General features: G+C 38.8%; 1 protein-coding gene across 11 annotated transcripts in view; it reads right to left on the reverse strand.

The window, feature by feature from the left end:
* The window catches only part of CEP350 (centrosomal protein 350), a 68,859-nt gene that overhangs the window by 31,622 nt on the left and 16,714 nt on the right, over positions 1-20,523 (reverse strand). For 5 of the 11 annotated variants that reach the window (XM_082766204.1, XM_082766202.1, XM_082766194.1 and 2 more), the window contains exons 6-20: positions 19,742-20,358; positions 19,085-19,195; positions 15,147-15,260; positions 13,008-13,151; positions 11,162-11,814; positions 10,598-10,719; positions 8,012-9,066; positions 6,292-6,445; positions 5,145-5,308; positions 3,990-4,176; positions 2,752-2,972; positions 2,477-2,640; positions 1,550-1,708; positions 1,188-1,322; positions 123-295 (exon numbers count right to left, since the gene is read on the reverse strand). In XM_082766204.1, coding sequence (XP_082622330.1) covers positions 123-295; positions 1,188-1,322; positions 1,550-1,708; positions 2,477-2,640; positions 2,752-2,972; positions 3,990-4,176; positions 5,145-5,308; positions 6,292-6,445; positions 8,012-9,066; positions 10,598-10,719; positions 11,162-11,814; positions 13,008-13,151; positions 15,147-15,260; positions 19,085-19,195; positions 19,742-20,358 — 4,173 coding nt within the window. The remainder of the gene's footprint in view (positions 1-122; positions 296-1,187; positions 1,323-1,549; positions 1,709-2,476; positions 2,641-2,751; positions 2,973-3,989; positions 4,177-5,144; positions 5,309-6,291; positions 6,446-8,011; positions 9,067-10,597; positions 10,720-11,161; positions 11,815-13,007; positions 13,152-15,146; positions 15,261-19,084; positions 19,196-19,741; positions 20,359-20,523) is intronic. The other 6 variants (XM_082766197.1, XM_082766200.1, XM_082766203.1 and 3 more) reach the window with 6 other exon arrangements.

Genomic DNA, 20,523 nt, shown 5'->3' on the forward strand with positions numbered 1-20,523 from the left:
CACTTTTGGGGTACACTATTAAGGTTATAAAGATGGAATTTAAGTTTTCTTAAATGCTCACTTAATGTGACATCTTAGAGTTTTCTTCAAGAGTAAGTTAAGCAAAAACTAACAAATCTTACTTCCCCATTCCCAAGATGTGAAACATTTGGTAAAACCTGTTTGTATCAGTTCGGGCTCTCAGTTGTTTCACGAACTCCGAGTGATGCTGCCGTTGGTGGTCAAATAACGTGGTGACTGGAGCAGCTGGAGCACTTACAGTGTCTGAGATCTGGGTTCGAGCTAACTCTATCATCTGAGTAGAGTAAAAAACAGAGGAATATAATGAGCTTCTCAACATCAAGATGTTTTTGAAAAAAACAGTCATTCTTGCAGGCAATTCACTGATTTGTTGAATGAACATGTAAATGTTTTGAGATGGTTGTAATTACATACATGTCAGTCTTGGTTGGAAGAGGTGCATATTGCTTTATAGATCCATATTAACTTATGGGGAGCAGGATTGTTAATATGAAACTAAGATATGTGATGCAAGACACCAATGATTATATCTTATTCTCATCAAGTTAACCAAACTGTTCACTACACTGATCTTCACAGAGCAAAGCAAGAATGCAAAGCAAATCAAAAAGAAAGCAAAGGCCTAATTATAACTAATTTTTAAAAACATGCCGGAAACAACATTTTCATTTGCATTAGAAAGTGCATCTTATCCCAAAAGTCGGAAATATTATTTCCCCTCAAAAGGGAACAACAAATGTAAATTCCAACATCATGCAAACTACCAGGTCTAAAATTGGCTGCCTTACATCAACAGATAGCCATAAATCTTGCTTTTCTAATGCGATCTGCATGTGAAATAGATACAGGAGCAAACTTGATGGGAGGATGAGAGTATAATGCTTACAAATTAAAGATGTTATGTTCACTATAACCAATCAGTCCTGGAAGAACAAACTGCTGAATGGTTAGTAGTTAACTGGAAGATCGTAAGAAACGCGAGCAGGGATTTAAGGCTGCCGACCAAATTCCAAATATTGATAACAGAAAAGCTCCTTTAAAGTCCTATCATTTGGCATGTTATGAAAGCGAAGAAGCTATACCAAACAGAGAATAACTGAGAGGCAAAACAGTATTTGAACTAATACTAAAATTAAAACAACTTTTTGTTTCAGTCAAGATCTCACCTCACGGTGAGCTGCATCTGTAGTGAGAAGTGCAGTTTCTGCCTGCTTGGCTGCAACCTTGCACGTGGGTTCTTGCAGCACATCTACGGCCTCCTGCCGTGACTGGACAAGATGTTGTAGTGACTCTGCATGGACCTGTGCAGAAAACACAGAAATTTCAGCCTGTCAAAATTTTCTGTCTATAATATGTACTGGTTTATTTCTCAAAGCTTGGGGGAAAAAAAAAAAAAAAAAAAAAAAAAACAACTTTGAAATTTGCCCCAGGAAGGATTATTAGTATTTAAGATATATTAAACCCCTTCACCATTTTAATACGTTCAGAGCTTCAGATTAATAATACTCATAGGCACAGATTTACTTACAGCATTTTGCCTTTTACACACTCCACATTTTTTGAAGGGCAGCATTACCTGAGCTGCCTTCTGCCTTGCCTCTTCCAGTTGTCTCTGACTTTCTAAAGCTTCTTGTTCAGCTTTGATTTTCAAAAGAGCTAAGTCCCTTTCATGGCGCTGCTGCTGTGCCTACGGACCAGGGGAAAAAAAAAAGTTTTAAGCACTGAAGGTAAATGTAAAGAATCTTTTTGCCTTAGCCACTTGCTGCAACTACCGTTGTTAGATCTTCTTTACTGGTGCCTCTTCTGCTAAAGTCAAATTTTTATCCTATTGACTGACCTTCTCCCTTTTAAGCAGACAGTTAACTATGCACAGTCCTCCTACTCTTCCACCAAAGCGTAGAAAAGATTTATGAAACCAATTAATTCAACAAACTAAAACAAGCAATCTTGTCAGCATAAGGAAATTTCAACCAAACCCATCCTTTTAATGGAATACAACAAATGATCCAGCCTAACAATCACAACACATGGCATCAGTGATGGGGCTTTGAGCAACCTGAGCTTGTGGAAGGTATCCCTGCCCTTGACAGGGGTTTGGAGCCAGATGACCTTTAAGGTTGCTTCCAACACAGACCACTCTATGATTAGGATGCAGCATCAAACCCAGTAAATAGTCAGATCTTTATTTTATTGATGTATACAACCAAAGCAGCGCTTCTAGCTAATGGTATATTAACGACATTTTGTACAGTCACCGGTTCTTTGGTGTCAACATAAATACAAAAGTAAACAGACATTAATCCTAAAAAATGGACCTCATCGAAGACGCTTGAGTATGCCCATTAGGATTTTTCTACATTGACAACAAAAGCACAATTCAACCTAATTTGATTATTTTCTCACAAAATATAAGAAAAAAAAGGAATGTTAATACAAGGAAGTATTTTTCCACTACCTTTAGAATCTGAGCCAAAGAAACGCTCTCCTGCTGGGCAAGTGATATGCCTCGTACACGTTCTACGTCTGAAAGCTGTCGGACAGACTCCTCGATGGCACTGAGGTAGTTCAATTCTGCCGACAAACGGTGCTGAAGACCAGCAGGGGAGAAGCGCATACATCCTGCAGGACAGGACTCAACAGTCAGCCTCCATAGGACTTCAGTCCCCCACATCATAAAGAGCAAAAACATAACAGCTCTGGAATTAGCATGGCTTTAACAGAAGAACTCACCGCTCGCTGAGGCTGCTCCTGCTGCAGGCCTACTAGTTCCCAGACTCAAGTCAGAGAAGGCTAGGTTAGGCTTCAGCCCCGATGCTGCACTTCCAGAAAAGCCAGCAGGTGACTTGGCTCTTTCTGCTGTATTGCCTATAGAATCAAACTGCAACAATTTTTGGGAACCTGGAGATGGGGAAGAAGTTGGTGTCTTCTGGGATCTTCCCTTGTCCGAGAAACTGACAGAGAAATCAAGATAGAAAGAAGTCAGTATTCTCTTAAGTCCAGTTATTTGATAAGATGACAAACCGAGCTCTTTCATTTATTCACACTGAACAGAACTATAAAAAAGGCCTCTTCTTTTTAGATCGCACAGGCCCAGTCTGCTTTTTACTTATCTGTTTCGAGAATTTGGGTGAGGAACTTTATAATTGCAGGAAATCAGGCTAATATTTGATATCAGAATATCATGAGCAGTATTTTGAAAAAGCACAGTTTTATCAGTATGCTGATGGTAACCTATGCTGACAGATAAGCCGCTGCCCCGTGTCTTGATCTCTTTCACCAATGTGCAATGAAATGCTGGAAGGCCAAAACTTGACTTACAGAGTCATTAAAAATTCTACTATAGCATTTCTTGTTAATAGAAAATTAAATATCTCACTTTCAAACATATAGAAAATGATGCAGGCACTTCTGAAATTTACTATTCTGATTTTATTAAGCCAAGAAGGGTTAATAGTGGATGCTTAAATCCCTTAGGAAGACATTTAGCTTTACATACTTGGTACATCCTAAGAGGGCAAAGAACCTTTTAAACGCAATACTACCAGTGAAAGCCACTAATGTTAAGTCAATACCTCAGAACCATTCTATATTCACAGAGAGTGAAAGACCATGATCTGTTGCTTTTTAGAAAAACATGCAGTGAAAACTACACTGCGTGTATTTCATAACTGTCTTCATTGCACAATTAGCAAAAAAACAAACCACATTCATAACCCGACAGAGGATGCAACAGGAAAATTAGTAAATTTTTCTTCCTGTACACTCTTTCCTGAGATGCAGTTCATCTCTTAAAGCATCAGCTCACAGAACTTGATAGACTTATGCACACATTAGAGCGTCCATCTTACTAACATTTGATTGTTTCTGTTACTTCCCTTTTATATCTAAACACAGTTATTTTTGGTAGCATGCCATAACACAACCCATCCTAGTTGTACTCACATACAGTCTTACAAGGTTTGTATTACCTCAGCAGGGAATGTCCCGATAAATTTTCTAATGTGCTGTCTGTATCTGGGTTCTGCTCATGATCTTTATTAGAAATTCTACTACTCGATAAGGACTTCTTTGCTTGTTGGGATCCCCGCTCTAATTCAGATGGCATTTTATCTTCTTCTGGAAAGTGGTGAGAACTTCCATGGTAAGATTCCAACCCTAAGAATGAACAAGGTTGTCAAAAAAATTATATTTAGTATTTTAAGTATGAATATTCTAGCCAACAGGAGCCCCAAAACAAATAATTGAGAACTTTCTCCCACATCCCCCACTTAAAGATGCCTTTGAGTTACAAGTATGCAAATCCAACAAGCAAGAAATGTAAATTCGACAGCTTCCTACAGGAAATTAAGTTCTCTTCTGCATATTGCATCCACTGTTAAAAAAAATATATCACTCAGCTTTCACTTCAACACACTATCAGTTTAAACACAGAAAACAGACATTTGAGTTCTTCAGTACTGATAATTAAAGCCTACCTTTCTTTTGGTAAGCTAGAGAATTTTGAGAAAATAGGAAACAAAGGTAATCGAGAACACCCAATCTTATTTTTTGATTCTTTTATTGATTTTAAAACCTAGCTTTTCCTTATATTACCCACTTTTTATATAGGAAGAGTGTACCAAATCTCAAGTTTCTTTATGCTTTTGTAAAATGTACAATTTACTGTAGAAAAGAGTGTATTTATTTCTACAGTGTATAATTCATGCACTGAAGAAAACTGTGATCCAAAGATGAAGCATACAGGCAAAATCCATAAACGTGGCTGTAACCCCAATTTCTCAGCACCCTATTAGAATTTCCTCAATACAGAGTCTGAAAACATTTGCCACAATATATTAAAGTATAAAACTAACTAATTTGTTAGAAAGCTGGATTAGGAGGAGAAAAAGTTCACTATTGTTTATAACCTTCTGGCTATTTACTTTCACACAAGTACTTTTTAAGGTAAGAGAAGAAAAAGTCTAGAAAATTTAGGAAAGAAATACTAGATGAATAAATAAATCATCCTATCAGTGATAGATTTTGGTTTCTGGACACAAAGACGGGCCACGATTTCCATACCAAGAAAACCTTAAAACCTTTCTCAAAAACATTAATATCCTACAGCCAAGTGCTGCACTTACGTTCCTTTTTTCCCCTCTTTTTAGAGGAAGCAGATGAGCGAGAGGATGCTGCAGATCTTGGTCCAGATGAATGCTGAGAAGCAAGCTCTACAGATCGAGATTCATGGGGAGACTTTCTACTAGAAAGTTCTTCCTGAATGCTTGAATTACTGCTGCCAGCAACACTAAAAAGAAACACATTAACAGTGATTAACTAAAGACTTTGAAGTCCTCCCCATTACACTGTGTACAAGAAGTTTGAGAGAAAGGACTAAAACTGCACTAAACGGCTCATCTTGAAAAGCATAGATTCTGAAATTAATAACTATGACATTCAAGGAATTAGGAATTTTGACATGATATTCAACACGCTGAAATAGACTTCCAATAATATGATCAGTAAAGAATGGGTAACAACCATCTCTTCCAATGCAGACTCTTAAAAGCTATTTGACTACTGACTTGGACAACACAAGAATGATTTTGACTATTACCGCATCTTTGGGCGCTTAAAAATAAAGATTAACAGCACATACACACTATGTGTGGTCTTCCCAAAGGTGCACAAAAGATGCAAGTGTATCTCATTACAAAACAGAAGATTCATGAAGCCACATGAATCCAGCAGCAAGCCACTAAACACGGAAAGTCTAAGATTAACAGTCTTCCGATTTTAGTCTGAAGAAAAGGGCTTAAAAAGTTCTTACAGCCGATTTATGTATCCATATCCTGTATTACTAGAACTAACAGTAATTATAGGCTCTTTCTGAAATTACAAACTAGCGGATGTATTTTAACACTTTCAAATCTTACCTCTCATATAGGTTTTACAAACACTAACCACTTGAGCATCATAACAGCCACAGAAGTTGGAGAACTGATTTTCACCTGACTACAAAGGGTCAGAACACTGCTGAATGCTACATGCCAGACTAAGGAAAGAATAAAGAACATCAGGCAAAGATCAGAAGCACACGACTCTAACCTTTGTGTCTAAAAGCTGTGCTGTCTGCTGAATTAACTGCAAGATCCTAAGGAAAAACCTGACCACTTTGAGTAGTGTTACCATACAGTGTATCAGAAAAGCTGTGCAGCATATGAAACACATTTTGAGTTCTCTTAAATTCTGCATTTTGATTTTTTTTTCCAGGAAGTCTAACATAGTTACCTGAGGTCACGTGCAATCTTTTTGTCTGTTAAAGTGCCACTTCCCTGAGATGAAGCAAAATCATCTTCATAAGAAACAACACTTTCTGGAGGGCTCATGGCAGGCAGCAAAGGGCGCAGAAGGGAAGAGCCTCCATTTGACCTTTCATCAAACACTAATAGGGACAAAGAGAATGGAAGAGACAGAAATAATACTGAATGCAACATCCATCAAACAGGTAATAAAGCCACAGAAGTTAAAATGCCTCCAATTACAATGAGTTAGAAATGCTTCCTTTCAAAAACAAGAAAGATCATGAGAACAACAGTAGAGATATCCCATGGAAGCTTTAACACAAAACAGGCAGTCTTCCTCTTTTGATAAATTACTGAGTACTCCACTTCATTAACACACTCCTGATAAAATATTTTTGAAGAGGTAACTGCTTGAGAGTGCAGTCATCTGCAGAAAATTTAAATGCAATCATATTTAAGGGCCATTAAAAAAATCAAGGAAAAAAAAATTAACTTCTCAAAACCCATTCACTCCTCAAAACGAGGAACTGACGGTAAGAGAACGGTACTGAAAATGAAAAAGATTGTACAAGGAAATGAAAAAGTCAATGAAGCACACTGCAGGAGACTTTTGTAAAGTATGCCTTAACACATCAACACCTGTGCTTGTTTAAGTACCAATACAGTAAAATCTTATCTTAAGATATTGTTACAGGAGTTTTAATTCATTAAGAGTGAATGGGTCACACTACTTTTAGACATTTATCAAAAAACTCATATGAACAATGATGCAAAATGAAGTTCATACCATTCACCCACAGAAGTACAAGTTTTTAATAATCCACCACAAGGTGCGTGTAGCGAGACCTCCAAATATAATGCAATCACTCATGTTTATGCCACTAAGTAAGTGCTGCATAAAGCATGCATTTCATCTTTCTGCCTTAAATTAAATAAGAAAGACAACAGGAAGATATGTTAATTCCAGATGATCTCAAGTGCCTACATAATTGGAGGATGCACGTTCCCAACCAGAGGCTCTGTTCTCTTTTGCAGCTCCGTTTACTCACACAATAAAGAAACCTAAAGCCATAAATGGCAGGACTATTTTCTTCATCACCACAAGGGCCTTTCGACTTCTATTTATTTATAACCTTACCAGGTTAGGAACTGGGAAGATGGTATGAGATATACCTTAGTCGAAAAAAAATCTTAAAAGAACGGTATTTGTACAGAGTAGAGATAAACAGTTGGAAAAGACACAGATAAGTGGCTCATGGCAAGGAGACTTCAGGCAGGCTTGTAGAAGTGAACTGTTTGGTACTGCATGGCGTAAAGCCAAGCATCGTAAAACACCGATTTCCAAACTTAATCTGAGCAATTTAGATTCAGTATGCAATTTTGGATACAGTAAATGTAAAATTGACATTTACAGTTCTGTAACTATGAGAGTCCTTAACACATACAATCCAACATATGAATATGAATTAATGACTGATTTGGAAATGCACAAAAATCAAACACAATCTCAAAAAAAAAAAAAAAAAGGGGGGGGGGGGGAAATGGATCATTTATCCTCCAAAAGTTAAGCGAGAAAACATTATGCAGACTGAGGTTTGATGCATCTCAAAACTCATTCCCTAGCTGTGAATTAACAAATGTATGGAATAGAACTGAAAATAGTAATTCAAAAGACCTTTGAATAATTCTTCCATTTTTCTCCTTACCCTTTCCATGAAGCTGATAGCTTTTCGCAAAGATGTTGATGACGCTGTGTGGGCTTCCCTTCGCTAGTTCTTCCCACGGCCCCTTGCTGTGCACGCCACTTGTCTGAGTGTAAAGCAGCAAATACTTCTCAGCTTCTTTCTGAAATTCCTTTATGGGTTCAAAAGCATTTCTCTCCCGAACACAGAAATCCGTCTCTTTCAATGCCTCCAGCATCTTCAGCGGCAGCTGTTTGTGCTGGCCTCCTTCCTCCTCGGAGAGGCTTCCATCGCTCAGGAGAGGCCCTTCGCTGATGGAGTCTATGCTGGACTCTTGAGGAATCACGGCTTTGTTCTGCCCGTAAGCCTGGTTTTCACGGCCCAGGGAGTCGGTCTGTCTCTTGGACAAATGTCCCAGTAGCCCCTCGTGCCGGTGACCAGCAGGGGACCTCATTCCCAGGCTGACTGCAGCAGTATGAGGCCTGATGGTCTCAGGGAGCTTCTTAAATTCACTAAGGTTGCCTACCCCAGGAAGGTTGTCATCAAAGGCTGTGTGAGACATACAGGTACCCAGCATTTTTTGGATTCTGGCTGAAAAAGCGTCTTCATTTTCCTCTCTCACAGGAGGACTCACAGCCTTTGCCCACCGTCCATCGTCCTGGTTTTCTTGCACAAATTCATGGTCAGAGTTCCACATGGTGCCATAATTGATACCAGCCCCGGCCAACTTCTTGGCTTCGCTCTCAATTCGGCTAGAAAGGGAAGCAGCTGTAGCTTTCAAAGCCTCAATCCGATCTAATTTGCTCTTATATTGGCTAGCAGTAGGTTTTCCTAAGAGATTTTGCTGTGCAGCAACTGAATTCATGTACGGCTGAGACATCAAGGTCAGTGAGCCCACGGGGGTAGCATGGCTTCTCCTGCCTGCCAACACTGCATCACATTCCTTTGACAAAAGGCCCATCTGCTCCAGAGTCCAGTGCTGGGAGCAAGGGCCTCCACTTGAGCCCATGAGACCTTGTGGGTGGACTCTTGGGCTCAACCTGTCTGGCTGTACCCAGGGAGGCTCCATCAAGTCACTTCTGAAACGAAAAAAATGCTTAAGTTGATGACTTACAAGTATTGTTATTTTAGATGAAAGTCTCGTTGTCACAAATTTATTTTCTACAAATTCTTTCTGGGAATCAGAGGGGCAGGAAACAGAACAGAAAGCAGTTGCACAGAATGTTATAAAAAGCAGAGCACCTTCCAAATTTGAAATGCTGTTTATGGCGTAATGTGTGTTTTAGAGATGTAACAAGCAGAAGGTTTTCATAATCAGCAGCAACCCTTTTCCAAAAGTTTCCTGACTTCCTAAAGGAGGAAACTTCTCATTTTTTCCCCTCATCCACATGGGATTTCTTAGCCCTAGTCTTCGTCCTCCAGTTGTACTCAGTCCACGTTTCACTGGAGCTGTTCACACTGTTGCTTACATGACATGGTGAACACTTAGAAAGGACTGGAAATGCACACATGTTTGAAGTGCTGTAAAATAACTTTTTTATTTATTTTATTTTTTTATTCCCAGGTAGCTACCATCTGCATGATAAAAGCTCTGTATAAAGATATACTTCTTCCAAAGCTGCTGCCTTGGAGCTTCCTTTGCTATCACTTGCATGTGTTCTGAATACTAGGAATCCTGGAAAAGTCCCCCACAAAAATCTGTTTATTATGAGCCTCACTAAATATCATATGCAGCTTTTTAAGTTGCATCTTGCCCTCTCTACGAGTACCTACACTTATTTTTCCTTATAGTGCAACACTAAAATACTTACCAGCATATGGTTTAGCAGCCTATTCTATATACAATACTACACAACATTCCTGGTTCTTCTTTGAACTTTTCATGAAAGAAAAGAAGCCTCATTGAATTTACAAAGTCAATGTGGATTTGAACAAGGGAAGGTTAAGGTAACAAAGCCAGTTTATGGTTATGCAGAGATATTGATTATGTAATTAAAAATGAAGACATACGCACAACTGAGCAATTAAGGACATGCAAGAAGTTCTATGATTTTCAATTCCTTACCTAAGTGTTAGATAACCTAAACCTTCAGTAAGAAAAAAAACCTCTCACAAGACACCAAACAATTATCAACAGGAAAATGATAAAGATAGGAAACAGGGCAAGGCTAGTTCCAAGCTGAAACAGAGGTTTTTGGTACTTTAGAGTTTTTTAAAAAAGGCAAGATTCCAAGACAGTAGATGAAATGGAAACATGGAACAAATCAAAAAAGAAAAAACAGCAGATGTGTTCATCCAGTCATCTCCTCTCGCCTGCTGCCAACAGCAGAGGAAATAGTCTCCCAATTTGAAACACACATCTCTCTGATGTCAGCAAAAGATTAGCAGCACCCACCATTCACTTTATTTATAGACTCAATAAATACTAATAGCCAAAAATTTCATATGCTTTTCTGCATCAAATTCCTCCTTACTGTGAGAAAACGTAATTGCCAAGAAGACAATTACTCTCCATAGAACATGAATGTAAAATGCCAGTATATTTTCATCTCTCTCAAAGTTGAAAGCTAGAATATTTCCTTCTCTCTGAAAAGGCCCGTAATGGCTCACCTCAGTAGTGGCTGCTGCGGTTCTGACAGTGACATGTCACTACTTGAAGATGCACTAGGAGGACGTTCTTGAGCCTTGTTTTCTTTGTCAGATTCCCCAGATGGCTGATAACCAGGTTTGGGCTACAAATGAACATAACGAGAAAAATTCATTTTCAGAAATCTGTAGAGTTTAGAAGCTCATCTCATTAAAACTGAAAAGGTTTGAATTTCTAAGTATAGTATCTTTCCTACCATGGAAAGATTTAAAAACACAGGACATTTGTTTGTGTCTCAGCAGAATGGGAAAGGAGCTTTGCTCATATACTGAATTAGCTCAACTGAACACATCAAATTGATATTAATCTTTTACTGTATGTTAATCTTCCTTTCCATTCACCTTTCAAGAAAGGCCTTGCTGTGCTGAGAAGCAGCAAGGATGTTCTGTGTATTTAAGCAAAAGCTACACAACTTTCTTTGTGTCCTTTCTCTCAAGCAGACCAGGACAAGCCATGCCTTTCCTAGATACATGACCTCCTATTCTTGCAAACAACTGCAACACATGAAGTTAGTGAATCAGCTATACCTGTGATTCCTGCACTGTAGGCAGCTGAGATGGCTCTTCTAAAAATGTATGTTCCAGCAGTATCTTAGAGTAAGTTTCCTGTAACCGTTTGGCTGCTGAAGGCTCAGGAGGAGGCACATTCTTGACTTTAGTAAAAGCTTCCTTCTGCTTTCTGTAGAGTTCTTGGAGCCTTTTGTTCTTCTGTTCTGTTGCCTCCTTTTGTGCTTTCTTCTCTTCATTCTGCTTCTTCTTCCGCTCCTCTTGCTGCCTGATGATGTACTGACGAACCTCATCTGTATCATAGTGACGTTTCTTAGAGATCACTTGAGGCTCCTCACTAGCAGCTACCTTCTCTGGTTTCCTTTTGGTTGGACTGTGGCTCCTAACATTTTGAGCAGGCAAAACAGACTTCTGATTCTGCTTTTCCACATTTTTTTCTTGTTTTGTAGTCATGGAATCCAACTGCAAGTCATCGAGAATTCCACGGATCTCCAATGGCAGGAAGTCTTTATTTACAGAGGTATGATCATCTTGGTTATCATCTGGAAGAGCAGATTCCAGTTTCTTCAAATTATTCTCAGACCGTACTTTACTCCTTGATCGTTCAGAACTTCTTGAAGAGGTTTTCCGTGTAACATCCAGTCTAGAATCTGAACCTGTCCTTCCAATACGGCCTGTTGAAGAAAAAGAATTGTGGAATATTTCAGGTAAAAATCAAACTTGGTAACTACATGCTATCACTGAAACAGCTGCAGAAGTGAGGACGAGGAAGGAGCAAGCTATACTGTAGTGATAAGAACTTGTGGAAAGTAGTGCAGTCATAAAATGGAAATGGTGATGGGCACACTTAAAATTATACAACTCATTTTGTTAAAACCTTATCCCTAATTTCTTGCACGTGAAGACTTGCCCATTTTTAACACTACATGTAATTTTGCACAAATAGCCTTAGACTGGTATTTTCACCAGTTAAACTGAATTGGTATAATATACCCCCTCTTTTTCTAATGACACTGAAGCACACACCACCAAACAATTCCATTAATTTTCTGCAGTATTTTGGGAAAGATTCCCTTGCTTTATAACAAAACACTGCTCAGTCACCTCAACTGTAATGCTCCAGCATGGTATCACCTATGCAGATCTCCCTGTAAATGTGTTTTTGCTTCAAATGTTTAGTGTCATAGCCTGAATTCAGCAGCCTCTGCTTAAACTGAGCTCACACCCTTTATCCTCTTACCAGCCTCAACACTTCAGAGGAATATGAATAGCAGCAGCTACCACCTGCTGCTTATTTGCCCTGTCTGAGATTCTGGACAAATTCTGAAAAGGTCTAATGGAACAATGAATGAAGGACTTATGACACCCATGGATGGTATTATACAGTATCTGGAAGAACCATCATTTCTTTATAAGAAGGAGATGTCCAACCACAGCTTGCATATTCTATGCAGCACATCTGGAAAATTCATCTGGTCTGTAGACCACTTCTAGCCATTCCTTTCCTCACTAGCCTCAAGAGGCAAAGAGAGTGCAAGTGGTCTGGTTTTTCTGGTTGCAACCTACATCCTATCTTTCTCAGAGCTCCTGAGCACCTTCACATCACAGCATGTGCTGCAGGTCAACTGCATGGGCAGGGCTGACTTCCTATGGCACAGAGAAAAGTTCTGAATCCACCCAGGGAGAGGTTATGCATGGATGTGAATAAAATTTTCCCCTTGGATGCCCCCAAGTTAAAAATAGTTATTTTAAAAGAAACCAATTACACTCCATATCAGCCATCTGTGTAATTCTGCAGACATGCGAAGTTATATAATAAACTAAGAACAATGAATAAAGCACAGTGATAAGGTACAGTACAACTCACCAGACTTAGCAGCTCTCTCTCGTCCTGTTCTGTCACTAGATACAGCTCTTCTGTCCTGTTCTATTCTGGGAGCTGGACCCAGTATCTTTTTTACTAGCTTTTGTCCCTCCCGCCAGGAGGATGCACTTATTACATAGTTTCCACCTGCATAAAAATAATAAATAAAATTCAAGCACAAGATGGATTTTTCCAATGTATCACAAAGCAGTAAGTATTTCTTGCAACTGTCACTCATTACTGTACCACTTAATTCCGTGTACATGGTACAGCTACAGTTACATGGTCATGACAACAACATACCATGAAGATACCCAACAGCCGAATCACACAACTATCAGTGCTTCCTGCCTAAACATAACACAGCATGAAAACCCAAAATATACCGCAGAACATTACAGCCTTATGAAACCCAATTAAAAAAGAAAAATGGTTACGTAGGCCTAAAATGTATAAGCAAATGTTACCTGGGAGAGACATTTATAGAGGACTGAGAAGCTGCTGTTCATCTCCACTTAAGACAAGAAAATATATAAAAAAAAGAGATGGAGGATCTAAAATGTTCTAATAAGAACAAATACAGAAGTGGTGGGTAAAGAACAAAGCTAGTATCTTTTTAATATGAAGACGAAGCATTTCCTAGAAAGAACTTGCAACAGATTTCTACAGATAATTGCTGAGATAGGTGTCTTGTGAGGAGGTTAAAAAAAATACTGAGCAGCTGTTGTCTTACACAGTGCTAATTCACTATCCTCTAACTGACACTTCCATACCTTGACTGAAAAAAAATGAGGTATTACCCTAGTAGTTTATTCACTTAATTAACCTGGTAGTTAATTCACAACAGACTGCTTTGCAGATGGCATAAGCCCAATCACAATGGTATTAGTATTATTTATCATACTACATGTAATTCAATTATAAAAATTGGTACCGGAGTATCTATACTTAGTATTAATGCTAAGTTCATTCATCTCATCTTTCCTACCACTAACTTCAAATATTATTAATCATGGTTTGAAATGTCTTAAAGCACTTTGGAGAAAAGCATCAAATAAAAGAGTAAAGTATTAATAAACTACTTCAGACCACTCTGAAATATTTAATTGCTAGAAAGATACCTAACTTGAGTATTTTATTTGCTGTTGATCTCTTATCATTCAATTTCAGTTTTTGTCCCTACCAGGATTGCCTAAGCTCATTTGCTACAGCTTGAACACAACAGACAAGCAAGACAGGATTGTTCTCCAGGACCCTACAGTACCAAAGCAACTTAAAGTGAAATCCAGAAGACCAGACCACTAATACTCTGGCAAGCATGGTCCTCGATCTTTTTCCTCTCCATTCATCCCCCTACTTTTTTTTTTTTTTTTTAAACCAGAAAATCCATTCAGTAAGGAGTCTGTAACCCACTATTCATTTACTAACAGTCCTCTTCGCTTGCATCGTAAGTTATCTTGAGTATTTTATAAATCTGTTATTAGAAATATGTCACTACAAGACTCTTTCAAAGAGATTCATCAGCCAAAGGGTTTCTCTTGCCTGACTTGTAATTCTCATTTACTTCTATGCGCATTTAAAAAGGCAGCGTGGAGTCTCATCTTCCACTTCAAGTCAGCTGTTCGACCTAAAACAAGCTAACAGAGCAGAACATGAGCTGTGGCTATTTATAGCTTTGGCTATGTTAAGCAGTTTCTTACTGCGGCTGGAGAAGGATGGATCACCACTGATACGCCACTTAAATCTGGTTCACATTTAATCCACTACAGAGGATAACCAATACCACTAAAACTCGTGGCAATCTCTCCTGCCTCCTTTGGGACTGTCACAAATACTTCCATTGGTTTAGTACGTTTCCTTATGTATGAATTGATCAGCATAATGACTGCTAATTTTCTGTTTCCTATCACAACAAAATACCTGCATGCAGCACAACTGCATGCAAAAATGCATACTCACTCTCAAAACCCTTCTGTAACAGTTTATAGAGAACAAGAACACACGCATCCTCAGTGCATCATACAATCTACATAACATTTTTGCACATCTGCAAAGGCACTGAAAGCAAGAGGCCTTATTTTTCTCTATTTCTGGAGACAAAACTCATCTCTGAAGCACACACAGCAGTCTAGAGCTAGTCACCTTGTTTAGACTCCGGACTTGCCGACCGTGTCAGTTTTTGAACCTTCCGCACTGGTCTGGTTGCTTTTCTCTCTTTGTTTTTCTCACAAGGTTTTTCTTTCATTGTTGAATCCTCTAAAAATAAACAAGAGCTATTGAGTGATATTTCATGGGAAAGAACATATAATGGCAAGCTTGCCTCAACATTTAGCTTGAAGAAGTGAAGCTCAGAGAAACACTGATTTTCCCAGATCATATACTGAGATCAACTACTCCCAGCCCAGCGTTTTGGTATTCTTATAGCACAAAAATATTGAATCAAGTATTGTTTACTTATGCAGTGGAACACAATGAAGCCACAGCAAAGCTGTAATAAATCTTTACAAAGTTCATTTTCTATCTCAAATGCTATTTTGACAGTTAGGAACGATTATTTGTTCTCTTCTACTGTAACCATGCCATTTTAGAGCATTCACGTTCCGTAAGAACACCCAGTTCCTTCACTGCTGAGGTACCCAGGCTGCCTCCACATTAACGCACGGCAGCACATCTGCTCTCTGCCTCCGAGCTGCAGCATGAGACAGGACACCTGCGTGCTCTTCCTGCAATATTGGCTGCAGAATTCACCCAGTGACGCAGAACTATTCTGTATCACTGAAGCCCTCATTTACGACATCATTAGGTTTTAGGCTTTAGAGATGCCAAGAACACTTATCAAAATAAAGTCATTTTACCATGTTTTTACTGTTTTACATACAAAAAGGAAAATCGGACGTGGCTCAGTCACTACCCCACTGCCTGGGTTTCCCAGCTGCTGCAGGCAGAAAGCAGTATCTAAGAAACGCCATGGCCACTATTAACACTTTTTTGCTCCTCTATCCAACATGGATCAAGATGAAGTTTTATCAGTTTGATACCAATACCAGCTTTTATGGCCTCTAATTTCAGCTGAATCTACTCTGATGGAGACACATAGGAAGGATCAGAGACAGAACAACAGGTGATACTAAAGGGAATTTGAGGATTCTTTCTCCCCCTCTATATCCTTTCCCTACTAATTCTCCATTTATGTTCGAGCCTGACAATGAGCACGGGGACAAGAGAATCAATGCATCAAGTACCAGAGGCCTCAGTGACTGCACCTGCAGAAATCTATTCCGTCTCCTCATCTCTCTCAGTGCCGGACAGTTTCTTCCTGATATCAGGAAACGACAAGCTGCTTCCCACTCGCTCTGTTCATATTACAGCAATTTTGTTCAGTGACGCCAATTCTGAACATCTTTAAAATGGGATTATTGGAATCCTGGGATCAATATAATATCCTTCAGCCTAACTGGTAAAGATACTCTGCGTGGTCTGTGCTAACATGTAAAAAACTCCTTGCAGAAAATAACAGTGCTTCTGCAGGTGTTAGAAATCTTAGAGCTTATTTAAGCACTAGAGATCATGGAATAGTTTCAATCTAAGTGACTATACACACCCAAAAGTCCACATGCTCTAACTTTATTACAGAATTAACGCATGGACAGATAATCCTAGAGGCTAAAAATACATTTATAGTACATATTATGTGCAGCTCCAGCATTTGATTACTCGGAATCAGCTATTCAATGTAATCTCCTCAGGTCAGAAAGGAGACACATTCCACTACAGCTGTTCTACACATGGCATCACAACAGGCATATGGCTGAACATACACACAGCTTGTTCCTTTTGCAGACAGAAGTCTTTTGAAAACACGATCCAAATGCCTATCTTTTTAATTGGATCTCTTAACTGGACATACGAAACTTCAAAAATTCCGATTCCTATAAAGAGCTCATGAACCATTCACATTACGCTTGCCAAAACTAAGAAAAAAGCCAGCCTAGATTAAAAGTCTTTAGAAATTTGGAATTAAACACATGAGCTAATGCTGGACAGAGTATTTACAGAATTATTTTATTGAGAAGAAGTAGCTGCCCTTCTGAACTTTTTTCTGAATGATTCCAGAAAAAACAAATTCTTGGTACCTCAGTATCAGAATCTTTGTTTCAGCAAGACCAAGAAAAAATTCTCAAGCTGTACAAGCAAAACAAAACTGAAGTCTAATCATTTCCATATGAGCCACTACACTATCAGCATTCAAAAAGACACCTACAGTTTTACAATAGCATTGCATTTTCCTCTAATTTTAAATATGTTTTGATCAATGTGAGAAGTTATTTTTTAATATGTAATAAGCAAGCTCTTAAGCTTCAAAACTAGAGGTTCTCAGGGGATGTTATTTGCTGTTCCTTTCTTTTTTATTCATCTCATCTCTCCCCCTTCCCCCCAGCTTAGTCAGTCAAAAGCAATTCAACCTTACAGCTCTTCACTCTAACCAGTCCAGCAAATCAAAAAGCCACTTGGGTATCCTACTATAGATTATCTAGAGAAAAGAGCTGTCAATTGTACTACAGTTTTCCAGAGTGAAAAATGAATAAAGATTGGGTCTTAGAGCAGTAAATCTGAAAACATAAAGCACATGTTACATCTCTGGTCTCTTAGCAGCTTAACTTTAAAGCAAATTACAGCAATTTTTATAGTCTTTGCTCAGTTTTAAGCATCAAAATCTTGTGCTACTAAATAAGCTCATTACCTAAAAAAAATAAAAAAATCCTTCTTCCTGTGTTTCCAATCTCCAAGAACAGTATTTAATGCTTTGCAAAAGGTGATCAAGTAAAGAAGAATGAGTAACAATTTTCTAAGCTTTTAGTATTCAACGCTCCTTCCCACACTTTCACTTGGAATAAACTCCAGTGGTAATGGTCTGTTAATTCACCACTGTGCAAAGCTAGGCAGCCCCTCCTCCCATATTTCAATCAAACCTTAACAAAGGTGACTAAGTTGTAGAGGGAATAAAATCTGGGTTATTTAAAAGGTTTCTTATGTCTCTATCTGCTCTACCTGTATCTGCTCACCCTTCTTAGGGGAGCTGTAGTTAAACAACATCACAGTAGTTATCCTAATAGCCTCTGCAGAACAGAAATATGACTTTCTTCTTGGGTCCATTGAGAAAACCCAAACACTTTGAAAGAAAGCTGGACACACCTGAATGTTCTGTTTTCTGGAATCCAGGGAGAGCCTCTAAAAAAAAAGTCCTTGTGTACAAAACTCTGGGACACAAATTTCTCCAAGAACATCAAGAATTGGATTATTCTCATATAAAAGCACTTAAATTCTACAAGGCCAGAGATATGAAATCAACCTGATGTGATATAATCTCATCCCCAGATATAGCTGAAGACATATCCCTTTAATGCAGGCTACCAACTGCACTTTAAACAAGCAGATCCCGGACACTTTCCACAGCAGATGCCCTCCGTCTCCCCTTTACCTGCCTCTGCACTCCAACTAAACCACTGCTGTACTAACAATTCCCCCAGTAGCTTCAGGACTGACCATTTAACACCACACCGAAGGAAGCAGGATTCAGGCTTCAACATAGTGTATACAGTCCACATATCACTTCAATGGTGTTAAAAATGGCAAAAAATGTCAGAGTTGTTCCCATGAGACAATCCAAAGGTCTCATCAAAACCAAAAGTGTTCTGGTTTTGACCTTTTCAACAGGAAATTGAATTCATTCATGCAAACATGTATAAAGTTACAAAATTAAACAAAAATTGTTTTATTAAAGACTTTTTTTTTAATTCCTGTTTCAAAAGATGGCTCTCTCTTGATTCTTTTCAATATTGATTTTCTATTATTTCTATTATTTCTATTAAATTAAAATTAGAAAAAGATGGAGAAGGATTTCTCTTGTTATCGTTCAACAAGTTACCCCTCCTATGAAGAGAAGTACAACGCATTTAACACTCATTGTTTCTTTTTCTTGTGTTGTTTTTGTTTCCATGACTTTGTAGACTTGTGCCAAATAAATTTCACTGCCTCTTAGAGAAGGTTGTGCAGCTTAATAAATGCAGTTTGCATATCACCTGTTAGCTGGAGTGCTATATCTCTATACAGCTCCCGACTAATGTGAAATTCTTCCTCATGCCAGATCTTCCCATCTGGAGTGCGAATCTTTGTTTCAGCAGGATTGAAACCTGAAAGTAAACAATTTAGGAGTTTAAAATAGCTGTTTAAGATGTAAATAAATATTTTGGGGGATGAAGGGAGTAATTACTTACTCAGGAAATTCCCAAGTAAGAAAAGAACTACTTGAATTTCTAATAATAAATTAAAATAAAGCAATATACCTGTCTGCTGCCTGCTCATAGTTCAAAAACAGCAGACTGGATGAAGAAAAGACTTACCAAAAATGCCAAAGGCTTCCTCAGTCTATAAAATGTTACTAACAACTCGGAATGTAAAAAAATGTATCAAAATAAATCCAAATAGTAATACAGCAAGGTTACTTTTTATAGTAATTTGTAAGCAGACAGGAAGAATTTTGAAGGATTTCACATTTTAGTAGAGTGGCAAGAACTTCTTTGCTTTCCTGACCATATTTGTGAGCATACCATTCTATCCACTCCTGTACAGCCCAAACACTGCAGTGATTAATTTCCATGCTCTGACATGTTGCTGTGCTAATCGATCTTTGCTCCTTCACCATGAATAACTAAGAGGGGGATTCTGTGCCTCCATACCTTTGTATGCTGGAGCAGCAGGTGCGGCTGCCACTTTCCTGACTTTGGGAGTAACAGCATTCTCCACATTTGTGATCACTACAGGTTGCTCAGCGTATCCTGAGTGTTGTCCTCTGCTACCCAGCTCTTCAGAATGCTCCCACTGCTTTCGAATCCGCTCCTTCAGCTTCTCCAACTTAGCATCATGCTGCCGCCGTTTCAAGATTTCCAGCCTATGAGCACTACAAGTACTCATAGTAGAAGGGGAAGACACTTTCAGTTCACTGTCCTGGGACGTGTTACTCAGAGGAGTTTTAGTGCTACACTCATCTCCTCTGGAGCCACTAGTTTTTTCCTCTTCCAATCTTGGAGGTGTGGCAGCTTTAAGAAATGCCTCATTTTGCAAAGCATCAATTGCTGGTCGGTCATTCAAATACCTAACAACAGTCTCATCTGCAGCAGAAGATGATGGGCTTTCAAAATCTCTGCCATGTAGATCTCGCTCATCTCTGTCATGCATCATACGGCCCATTACTTCAGTCTTCCCTTCTGCTTCACAGAAGTCCAAACTAGACAGAAGTTGCTTGGCCTCCAATTGGCTGGAACCGTGATACGGCAGAGAACTGTATGGATCCCTGCTGTAATAAAAGCAAGAAAAACTTCACCATCAGAAGCACAACTGTAGGACCTTCCAAGCCAGCTATCAGCATGCTCATTAACTGAAAGAATGACTTGTCTCCACTTTAAAGGCAAGTTGTTTTAAAGTTTGAGCATGATATATTTAATAATGCAAGTCTGACAAA

Source organism: Aythya marila, assembly GCF_965140915.1.
Source record: "Aythya marila genome assembly, chromosome: 8".
Taxonomy (NCBI): domain Eukaryota; kingdom Metazoa; phylum Chordata; class Aves; order Anseriformes; family Anatidae; genus Aythya; species Aythya marila.